Raw genomic sequence first — 12,378 nt, 5'->3', positions numbered from 1 at the left:
TACAAAGCACACAGCAACATTAGAATTTTCTTTTCTGTATTCACTGTGAAATTTCCCTATCTGCAAATGGGTAACCAAAGGTTTAAACTGTGATTAGGTTTGTGGCTAGCTTTCTGCACAGGAGTGAATTCCATTCATAGTAGAAATCTGGGAAGCAAACGTAACTTACTGAGCAGGAATAAAAACTTACTAATAAATCAACAGACTGGAAAAAAACAAGTCTGAATAAAGCCTTCAAGGAATTTTAATTTTGACAAAACTCAAAGTTTTTACGTAGTAAGAAAACCTGATTTTTTTTTTTTTTTAATTATTTTTTATTCTGTACAACACAACTAAAGCCCAGAACATCTTCAGAGAAGTTTAGAGGTGGTCTTCAACCACAATCAGGACAGTTTTGCTCTTAACTAGGCATTGTCTCATTTTAGAGTGAAACTCCACAGTCTTGCAAAGAATGAAGACTGCTCATATGCAATTTTGGAAGCAGCCCCACAACAAGCGTGTTCAACAGCCATGCCTTGGCCTGGTAAGAGCCTTCCTGGAGTGCCAGATAAAACAAGTATTTGAAAAAAGTGGAGAAGAGGATAGGTACCAAGTAAGGGCAGCAGAGGTTCCCTTTCAAAAGAAATACCAAGATAAAACAAAGTGATTCTAAAGCTAAAAGTGACAAAGCAATAATTAAAGTAACACCAGACATTCAACAGCTGGTAAAATTTCCTGAAAAAGATAATTGGCTTAACATTCGAAGTCCTGAAGGCTAATCAAGTCCCGGCTGTATGATCCTGCCTTTGCATAGTAAGCCACAGAAGCCAAGGCTCAAAGGTGACCGATTTGCAGACTGCCTTCCAAACGAGATGGCCTACAGCCAGCGAAGTGAAAACCCAGGGTGACTCACCGCCGGAAAAAGCTACAGAAGCAAAGGCCAGTTTCTGCTGAAGTGCATTCACATGCAAACAAGTTCTCTCTTTGTGAAAGCAAGTGAGTTTTGGACACAAAGCAGACAGGTCCATTCAAAAATAGACCCCAGCTGAAGCCTGACAACAGTATCACTGGTCTTCCTGTTTGTACTCCCAATTGGCAGATCTTCAGCTCTAAGGCTAGCTACCCTGACCATAAGGAGATCGATGAAAAAGCCTCCTCTATCCTTTTCTTTTTAAACACAGGCAGATAAACTTCTCATTTTGTCACCATATTTGTGTGATCAAATAAGTGTAAAAAGAAAATGGTGTTGCCCAAATTGCAGGTTCATGAAAGCCGGATCGATCCCTTCAGAAATGCTGGCACAAAAAACCATGCCCCATCCCCTGAGACATCATAATTCTCTTCAACATCTACACACGGGACCCTGCAATAGCAACATGGCCATAACTATGTGTTTTCATCAGGAATTATACCTGATCCTTCAGAAGCAGGTACCTGGGGGTGTCCTGCAAGGCTTCTCACCTATTCTGAAGGACCCCAAAACATTCACCATCGCAGCTGTTCCCTGTAGCACATCTCCAGTATGGACCATCAAATCCAGGTCTTTAAAATCTGATCATCACGTCCTAATCCAGCAACCAAGACTTTCTAGTATTCTCTACCTTATTGAGCCTACTGCATCTCATGGGAAATGTACAGGACCTCTGGATTGAGACAGGCCTTTGGTTTTACAAAGATCTTGTAAGCACTGACTGAGACAGAAGGGTCACCTGAAACAAACGTCTATATTTCATCAAATTAAAGGATGAAAAAGCAGAACGCATCCGCAGTTTTTCTAAACTCCCTGAGGATTAAGAGGCCAAAACCTCTCCTGAAACAGGTATGTTCAAGGGAGAGCTTCAGAGGAGGGTATGCTGGGTGACATAAGGAAACCAGTTGCTCATACCTTTTGCGTAGAAAAACTGCTGGGAGATTACTTGTTGTTAGAATTTAGTTTCCACTTCCATAAGTTTCCTTTCTGTATTTACTAGTAGGATGCATGGACTATTGTTTAGGACCAAAAGCATCAAGAATACATAGACAATTTTTTCTTGACTTCAGCTATTTATGCCAAGTATTTATTGACTGTTAGAATGGTGCAGACCATACACCACTTCTCGTATCAGCTCTTGATATTTTAGCAGGATTTTTTTTCCCCCTCTTTTCCTGACTCAAGCAGCAGTGCTTTGCTCATGTAAATTGCCTGGTAACTATTTTCAGAGCAACTAATCAAAGGAAGCTGGGATCAGATGTTTCCTAAAAGAGATGGTTTCATACCACTACTGAAACAGTATCCACGCAGGATATTCCTTCTTATTTAGCAAAGAACAAGAGATGGAAAAATAGGGAAGCAGTCAGATGACAGTGATGCCAAAAAGCCTCCAAGGAAAGTTTTTTAAAAATGTGACAGCTAGTGAACTCACAGCAGTGTGCTGCTGATATGGTTGCAATGGTCAGCATGCTTGTAATGATTACTGATGCAAAGTCATATTTAGGGTGTCATTCGTTGGAAGTCTGAACGCCCATCTAAGTGCTGTGATAAAACAGCAACTCCCAATTAGTTTGGAAATTAATCTTATATGAAATAAGGCAAGAGAAAATGACAGGAAATTGGAAACGACTGCAGACCCACTCCTGTGGAACAGCATAGTGTGAGGTTAAGAGGTGATGGGACACAGTACGAGGACTTCTCTATACTATGCAGTTTTAACTTGGGAGAAATCCCCCGAATGCTTCTGAATCTCTCCTTGTACACAGAAAAGTAGTATTTGTTGAAGCGATAAAGGAGTGATGATAAATTGGTGGAAACATCTGGAATAGACACTGGAATAGACAGCTGGAAAGCACTCTTTGCAGGGTTGGAGTTGGTTGGTTGCTTTGCCACAGCCACCGTTTTACAGACCACCGTGCTTCTCAGAAGATGGTAGAGTGAACCGGACTGGCATGAAAGGCAAGGCTGAATGTATTAATAGCAGAAATCCCACTTATATTCACTGCACACAAGCTCAAAAACAATGGGAGGCTGCTCACTCCGCCAAGGCCTATCTGTACGGCTTTAATTATGCCATGGCAGTTCCAGAAATATCAGCAACAGCATTTCCTAGACAGTGCTGAAGGTAATTAATGGAGATGGGCAGCTAGTTCAGCCACCTTTCAGCAGCGGCGTGCAGAGATGCTGATGCAGACTTCTTCAGGCTGTGCAAGACTGCAGATCCTATTACAGGAAGAGGAGAAATAATTGCAAACAGAAGGCAAGATCAGCTAGGGATGGAGCGATACGAGCAGGCGGCATGGAATGGCCTCTGGAATTTGAAAATAAACTTTGGGACTGGTAGAGGTTCACGCAAAAAAAAGGAGACACTGCAATAAAACTGCCACTCTCCCCATTTTCGCGTTTGCTCTACCTTCTGGCAACTGAACATGAACACTAGACCCGAAAGTCGCCCAGGCCAAGTCTCTAGTCGTGCACAGTATCCTTTCACAGCCTTTACCTGATAGAGTAATCCTTTTCAGGTTTCCTACCAAAGAACACCTGCAGGGTTACATCAGTCTGTGGCACACAGTTTCTATGCGACAGATTTATTGTAGTGCTCTTGTTTCACAACCCTTTTTCTTCTACTCATCTGTCAAAGGAGTAACTTAAAACTCTTAAAGAGGAACTATAGTTCTTTAAAACAACACTCTTTGAAAGCTGGACACTTTGTGCAATACTTAGCAAAAAAATAACAGAAAATAAAAAACAAAACAAAATTTGAGCAAAACAAAATCAAATTTAATGTTCTTAAATGCAAAAGTAAAAACAAACAAAAAACACAAAAAAGCAAAAGAAAATTAACAGAAACAGAACAACTCAAAGTTTCAAGGCAGTCTGCAGAAGACTTGGGGGATTAATCTTTAAATCTACAAATCAAAGGGTTTTTTGTTAATATCTAACTTGCAAGTAGTAAGTACTTTTCTGCTGAGTGTTCAATAAGTAAAGCTAGTTGTCAAAACAAAATCCTATTAAAATAGAAAAATCTAGCACTCATTAGAAGGGATGCGAGAAATACAATGCTCAAATGTTTATAACTTTTTTCTTTACAAAACAGAACTACCAAAGGAATTCAAACTATAATGATCTTTGAAAATGAGTAAGTATCTTGCTGCATTATAATGTACCAGTAAGTAGTGCACCATGCATTAAATATTTGGACAGAAGAGATTCAGTTTGATAAAGTAGCAACATATATTCACACTCTCTTTCTGGAGTTTCATTTTGACTCTGAAATCTTCCCGGAGTTTCTTTGAAACTCTTTGGTCCATTCCTATTAGAAAGTGGGCTTTAAAAGTAATGTTTCTAAAACCTTTGAATTTGACAGCTTGGCCACTGCTCAGTGTGCAACTTACCTCATCAATGGTGTTAAAAGTTATGCTGGCATGCTACTACTTACAAGACCTTGACTTTAAAAAGCCTAATCCTCAACTATATATGTAGTAATGAATATTAATTGATCAAACAATTTACTGTCAACTAAAACATTAGTATTTCTCAACTTTTCTTCCATACTACCGAGTCTGGGGTAGAGAAGGTCAGGGGAATGGGTAGGAAAAACAACAACATAAAAAACAAGAAAATTAATGAATTCAGCCTGATATTTTTCAGAAAATTCCAGTTTTTGCAGACAACATTCAATGGAACAAATGTTAGTCTCATAAGTGAAAGCATGCTTCAATTTTACCACCATCCAGAGGGTCTAGTTAATGCAATCTAGTTAAGATTTCAGGGGATTTTTAACATGTTTGAAATGAATAACTTAAAGGAACTTAAAATTGGTCTAACATTGTGGGATTTCAAACATTTGAACATGTCAGTTGCATCCCAGAATATAAAACCTTTTTCACTTCTCATTTAGACTAAGACAAACACTTGTGAAAATTGGCGCAAAATGAATTTTACACTAACAAAAATGTTTCAACTTCTGTCACTCAATTATCTATTCCATACAAAACGCACGAGCAAGTTATTTGTGGGACTTGTTGGTTTTGAAGGAAACCTGTAAGATTTTGTCCCCCAGGCGGTAGCCATTAAGACTTGCTATGGCCATTGCAGCTTCTTCATAGTTTGTCATGGTCACAAAACCAAAACCTTTGCACTTGTTGGTGTTGAAATCTCGAATAACTTTCACATTGGTAACCGCACCAAAGGGGCCAAACATCTGCCAGAGGATTCCCTCATCAGCATCTTGACCAAGGTTGTAGATGAAGATACACCAGCCAGAAGATGCGTTTCCTGGAACATTTACACCAGAAAGCCCACTCATGTGATCTACACCCATAGGAGAGAACCTAGCAAATAAAAAGCACAATATTTCATGTAAAAGTTCAATTCAATTAAGCAAGTTAACTTGAATGGGAAGCAACTGAGAATGAATATTTTCTACATGGACATCAAAACCGCCAGAAAGAAATGTTTCCCCATTCAAATTGACAATCAAATTGACAGCTACCAGGAGAAAAAAAAGTTAAGTATTCCAACTACTTTATCAATAGGGAACTATCCTTAGAAATAGGAAGGCAACAGAACAGCTGCAAGGCAAGATTACGTGATCACCTTCAGAGGGGACCTGGATCGAACTCTGAAACTCAGCTAGGCTGTTAAGAGTGCTCCGTGGCATCAGTGCAGAATTGCTCCAGTGCAGACAACAGGCAACACCTCCCCAGAGGCCCCAGCTTGCTTCAAGCCACCCTCAGGCATCTCCCACTTATTTTGCTCAAGGAGTTTGCATCCTATATCCTCCTTTTCTTGCCTCTAAAATAGCATGTTGGGAACTCTTAAGTCAAAGGGTTTCTTTGGGTTTTGCTGGGGGGGAGGGAGGGAGGGAGGGGATGTTTCATATTTAGGAGTGGAGATTGTGTGTATTAATTTGAATTTCTTTTTTTTGTGGAACAGCACAAAACCTACTCCCTTTTCCACCGTAAGGCAACAGGTGCAGGCAAACACTCCCAATACCAACAGGCTGCTAAATAAGTCATGCATACTCGCATGACTGACTTCCTCAGTCAATTCTCAGTAGCTGGGATGCCCCATGTTTCTAGCTGCAGAATTTAAATCGTAGGGTTTTTTTCCTTAATACTAGTTATGCAGATATTCTAGCTGCGGTAGCTTTCAAATATCAAAATAGCAAACCACATTTAAGCACACAGTTTTACAATTTCAGTATGCGTGTATGTTTTTATTCTCATTAATTTTACACCAACTTCATACTAGGAAAACTTATCTGACTTTACCGAACTGTACTTTTTAAATCACCTACCCACTCTTCCTAAACCCTGCCTTCTGCATAGTACCCCAGCAGTATTTATGCTAACAAAACACAAAAAACCCTCTCCTTTTTATGTCTTGCTTTGTATTATTTTCTTTTCTCCTATAACCCACATCTCTAATTCCCCTTTATTCTATTTCTGGTCTCCATCCTAGAAGTTCAAAGCTTCAGAATATTTTAACGCAATATTACGGTTGCACAGCTAAGCACTCAAAGATCAGGAAATGTGAAAGTTAAGGTAAAAAACTCAATTTGATCCCTTGTGCTTATGTATTATTTAAAAATGTGAGGTCACGTGATTGTAGAAATATAATTATACTATACCAGGGGTTCCCAAACTGTGGTGTACCACTGGTGATATGCAAACCACTTAAAAGCGGTACACGTGCTGCTCTCTGCCAAGAACATGGCGGTGGCAGTTCCTGATTCTCTGCTGACCTGGAGAAAACAGGGAATGGATGTCTGGGCAGTGAACACTGCATTAAGTGCCAAACACTTCCCCACTGACTTTTTCTTGCCCTGCGTAAAGATAGGAGCTGCTGCTGTCTTTATATAGAAGGGAGGGCTCAAGGCAACATGTATCAGAAGGAAGGGGATCAGAGCTGCACACACATACACACAGCGAAGTCAGCTCATGTTCGGTGTGGTGCTTTGGTTGATGCACTCATACGAGAGAACCACTCAGTCACCATCTCCCCCACCCCCGGCTCTCCAGTGCTCAGAGCTCATTTCTTTGGACACCTGAGCTATTAGACCCTCTTGTACCCAGAGCAGGGGGAGTCTCGGTGGTACAGACCCCTTCCCCTCCATCACACCCTAGCTGTTGCTGACTGCCTGGAGTCAGCCAGAGCTGATCTGGCTCAGCCAGGCTGCAGCCCAGCTGGCTACCTGACACTGGTGTTTCTAGAGCACAGTGCGGACACACCTGAGCTCATGCTGCACATACTCACTGCCGCTGCCACTGTTGGCCAGCCCCAAGCAAATCCAAGTTTGGGAATCCTTGTACTATAGTAAAACTGAAAAAGCAGTTAAGAGTATCAGAATGTGAATGAGATGCACTAATCCATGTGATCTGATGATTATGTGACATATCTACTATTTATTTTGCTTTTATATAAAAACGTTCCTGTGTTTGCATGCTTTATACTCTTACTTTTTCTGACAGACACCTTCAGCTGTGTAGCTTCTTTCCATTTGAGTAATGATCTGGTAGGATGTATTTACCTTAATATCTGGAAAGTTTTCATCTGAACAGATCACCAGTCTTGGGTTCCTGCTCACATGTACGGGGAGCAGAAAATCACTAAGCTCAGAATTGCATGATGTTGGTTCCAGCAGTCAGTGTAGCTCTGAACCTGCTTGCTATAAAGCCTCAGGCTCTGCCTACAAGCCCAGATCAACAGTACATGAAGGATTGGAAGCACTTGTAGAAGAGCAGCTGGGGGTTGAACGCAGGAAGACAGCAAATCTAAATGCATATTACAGGCAAAATAATTTAAAATAGCAAGTACCTCTGTTCTTTGTATACACTAATTTTCAAACAGATTCTCCTCTCTTCCTGCTTTGACTCACAAAAATGTTACAGGCTTATAAAAAAACCAAACAACAAAAACAACAGGGTAAAAACACCCCTAAAAGACTTGAAAAGTCATTTCAAAAAACAACCATAGGAAATATCACTTCACACATAATATTCCTCTTACCCGGACCTAACATGATTCTAAAGTGAAGTTATACTTTGCAAGTTCACATGAAAAAGAAACCTTTCGCAAAAGTTTCTGGCTGGTTAAAAAGCAACCATCAAAAAAGAAATTTGCAAAAGTGACAGTAAATGTGGTATAGGATTAGACCTATGTGGAAGGCTAAGTTTACATTTAGACTTGCATCCACCTGGAAGCATCACATGGGACGTCTGGCATGAGTGAGAGCACTCACACGATGAGCGGAGCGGGCTCCTACTGCAATTCAGCTGACCTGATAAATCTCTAGGCTTATCCTGGACTGAAGGCGTGCACAAGAGGGACACAAGACCTCTTGGTTGGCTGTTGGGATAACAGCCTGTATGTAGCCAGGCACAGAGCAGCTGACACATAGTACCTCTTTGTCCTACAGGAAAAGACTTTTTTTGACCACACAAATTTAAGATGACTCTTAAAAAGTTACACTTATTAAGGATGTTTAAAAGACCATCTGATTTGGGCAAACACCACTAAAGTCCAGAGAGATCCAAGATGTTTCAGAGAAAATTTTTTTTAAATTCCATTAATACTGTAATTTGAACGATCTCAGTCTTACCAGACTTACTGCTGGTGCCCTCATTTTTGTTGCATTTATTTTATATATATATTTTATAATTATATATTTATATTATACTGTCTCTTCCACATTGCTTTTTCAATCGTCCCTAAGCATCTGTAGATGATGTTGTCTATGGATGGTTCTTTTAAGTTATGTTAACCACAAAACTCCAACATCTTGTGACATTAAGTATCAACACACTAAGTATTTTTTTAATTTTAATCTTTTTCACTTTATAAGCTTCTCATTTATATGAATGACCTTTTGCTCTACTGTTATAAGAGACTGCTTCATTTAATAGATTCTGGGATTATTTTAACACACTCGAGGACACAATCTCAGAAGTGACACTCCTAAACAAAAACAATTTATTTTTAGTTCTATGAAAGTCCTATAAATTCTTTTTGCTGAATTCTTTTCACTGCAATCTGAGAACAGCTATATACAGCACAGGTGGGAGCAATCCCACAGCTTACATAATGCTAATAAGGAGTAGTATTATTTTTAATATTAGCCCATGTTGCCTTCGCACATGAGCTTGGCATCTTTTTATTTTTGAATAGTTCCACAAAGAGCAGGAGTTCAACTACACTGGATACTTGTCATGTCCACTGTTTTCCCCACAAGCAACTTTTTCTCCTATACCCTGATACGGATAGGAACGATCTACTGTGTACAAAACAAGTCCTGTTGAGTATTCAGTGCTACAAGCTTTAAGCCTGAAATAACAGGGTATTAAATCAAATAGCCACATATCAGAGAGCAGCAGCAATTGAAATAAGGGGTTTCAGTACCACATTCTTCTAGAACTTTGATTAAATACTACTCTGGATGAAATGTTTTCTTCTGTGGCATTCTCAACACAGAGAACTTGCATCCAAATTACAAATTGGCTTAAAAGTTGAAAATTTAAACAATTTCACTGGAGTGAAACAAAACAGATGCGTGGGAGCTGTCCAAGCAATAATGTCAGTGACAGGGTTAAACACTCTAGAGTCTTCTCGCATTTCCACTTGATCAAAGAATTATCAAGAAATAACAATTCCCCTTCAGGCATTTTGGACCTAACTCATGGACTCTGATTTCAATAGAAGTATGCCCATTAAAATAAGTGGGAACTAGCTCCAACCCTGAACAAGTCTGAAAGCAAAACCAGCTGAACTGGGAATGTTTTTGAGATTTGAAAAAAACATTCTTCTAGTATAAAGCTCTGGTGAACTGTAAAAGCATAGGACTTCTAGGGACTTTGGCCAGCCTTCTCAAGCTTCAGGAGCTAAACTCCTTAATTTCATCAGAGTTCAACCCCGAAAGATCTGCTATTCTGTTTAAGTAAACAAATCTTATACTCAGAAGAAACCCTTGCTCCCGATGTTTTACCTATCCTCCAAACACAATCCCATGCTGCAGGGTCATTCCTTCTGGATTCAACAGAGCGCGCTTTGGACCATGTCTCGGAATTAGCAGGCCAACCCAGCACTCCAGTGGGACAAGGCACTAAGACCAGTTCCTGATGTCAGCCACAAATACCACAGGAACTACAAAGGATTAACAGAACAAAGGGTCTGAGCGGTATCTGTAGGAAATTAATAATTACAAATTAGAGATACTACAGGCTTAATCCTGGATTTACAGGGATATGATGGAATGAGATGAAGTGTAATCAAAATGTCAGTTTAAGTATTCAACCTCTACGTAGCAGAGACAACACTGTAATTTATACAGACTGTGAGCTCTTTGGAAGCAGCTTATTCTTTCATCATGTTTCGTTCACTACACAAAACAAACAAGACTCAGTCCATGCTAAGGTTCCTAAGCTTTATCACAGTATGAATAATTATAGCTCATTAAGCTCAGCATCCTTTAAGGAAGACTCACTAGAAAAACTTGCAGTTAACACCAAAAGTGGGAAGAAAAATAAGAAGGGCTGGGGAATGGTGCATGTGTTGTGCATACGTGTACACATGTGCATGCATGCACATGCGATCGAGGGAAGGAAGTTTTAAAATAAGTGTTAAAGTTCTTGCAAGTCTGTGACAAGACACGGAGAGATGGACAGTTCTTGTCTTCAAGTCAACTGATGAATCTGGTCTCCACAGGGTATTCATAACAGAATTGCTCTATTACTACTTCTGCCAATCTGTAGTACCTAAAAATCTTCAACTCTTTCTCCATCAACAAGCCTATAACTAGGAGCAGAAGTTGGCCAAAAAGTGTTGACAAATGAGCACTGGGAACAGACAACTTGAGTGGACATAGTCACCATAGAAGCAGGAATGGATCAAAGAGACAAAACATTTTCTTTTATCTTATCCCCACTTGTGAAAACTCATGCCTGTAGAAACATAGGATATGCATGCAAATAACATGAACACTGCTCTTAATGATACAATAAAAGAACAATGAACGAACCGAAATGGAACCGAACAATAATGAGGATGATGATTTGTCTAGCTTGGAAGTGTCACCAAAATTAAGTCAGCCTACACCCTGCATCAAAACTGCTTCCGTAACGAAAAAAAGACGGGTCACTGTCATACGAGACTCGCTCCTGAAGGGAACAGAAGGCCCAATATGCAGACCAGACCCACCAAACACGACGCATGATATGAAGGATTCCCTACCGTCTCTCCGCCTGGCTGAACACAGTGACTTAGGGGATAAGGGGCAATGGCGGCAAGTTCCTGCCCAGTGCATCAGGCACATCTCCTCTGTGACTACGCCACCTTCCCAGGTACCCCTGCATAATAGGTGTGAGGCTCTGCAAGTGGAACTGAACAGTAAGGAGGACAGTAAGTAGTGCTCTCCTCTATCCTTCCAGTTGCAGGGAATGATGAGGGAGAAACAGGAAGAACTAGCAGATCAACACCTGGCTCCAAGCCTGGTGTCACCATCAGAATTTGGGGGGTTTTGATCATGGGTCGATCTACACAATACCAGGCCTGCTGGCGACAGACGGGGTACGCCTGTCTCAAAGGGGAAAATGGAAGTTGCACAGGAGTTAGCAGGGCTCATTTAAAGAACTTTAAACTAGATTTGAAGGGGGAAAGGAATAAAACCAGGCTCACTAGAGATAAGCCTGGGGGCAGCACACCAGTGTTTGAGGGACTATGTGCTAGCGAGGTCCTTCTGTCTGCCACCTCGGCGGAGGTAGGGGATGGACATCCATGCGGCAACAAAGATGCAAGGGTTATTGATGTGTTATAAACTATGGAAACACCTGAGAACAGTCATGTAGGAATTGGGGCTTCTCCCCTGAAAAAGGTGGCAGGATCAATAGCCCAACTGAAGGGCATCTACACCAATGCACACAGTATGGGCACAAACAGGAGGAGCTGGAAGCCATTGGGCAGCAGGAAAACTATGATACAGTTGTCATCACAGAAACATGGTGGGATGACTCGCACATCTGGAGTGCTGCAAGGGATGGCTATAAACTCTTCAGAAGGGATACACAAGGAAGGAGAGGCTGTGGGGTAGCCCTGTATATTAGGGAGTGTTTTGACTACCTAGAGCTTGATGATGGCAACGATAGGGTTGAGTGTTTATGGCTAAGAATCGGGGGGAAGGCCAGCAAGGCAGATATCATGGTCGGAGTCTGTGTTATAGACCACTCAACCAGGATGAAGAGACAGATGAAATATTCTATAAGCAGCTGGGAGAAGTCTCACAATCACTAGCCCTTGTTCTCGTGGGGGACTTCAACTTACCAGATATCTGCTGGAAATACAATACAGCGGAGAGGAAAGAGTCTAGGAGGTTCCTGGAGTGTGTGGAAGACAACTTCCTGACACAGCTGGTGAGGGAGCCAACTAGGGAAGGT

The 12,378-nt window shown here is 40.9% G+C and overlaps 1 protein-coding gene across 1 annotated transcript in view; it reads right to left on the bottom strand.

Moving 5' to 3' along the window:
* Nucleotides 1–307: 307 nt before the first annotated feature.
* Nucleotides 308–12,378, bottom strand: part of ELAVL1 (ELAV like RNA binding protein 1) — a 43,644-nt gene continuing 31,573 nt past the window's right edge. The window contains exon 6 of the mRNA XM_009322987.1: nt 308–5,283. Within this exon, the coding sequence (XP_009321262.1) occupies nt 4,959–5,283 (325 nt within the window). The 3' untranslated portion in view covers nt 308–4,958. The remainder of the gene's footprint in view (nt 5,284–12,378) is intronic.

The sequence above is a fragment of the Pygoscelis adeliae genome, unplaced genomic scaffold, assembly GCF_000699105.1.
Source record: "Pygoscelis adeliae isolate BGI_AS28 unplaced genomic scaffold, ASM69910v1 Scaffold284, whole genome shotgun sequence".
NCBI classification, from domain to species: domain Eukaryota; kingdom Metazoa; phylum Chordata; class Aves; order Sphenisciformes; family Spheniscidae; genus Pygoscelis; species Pygoscelis adeliae.
This window is presented reverse-complemented; position numbering and strand designations above follow the sequence as displayed.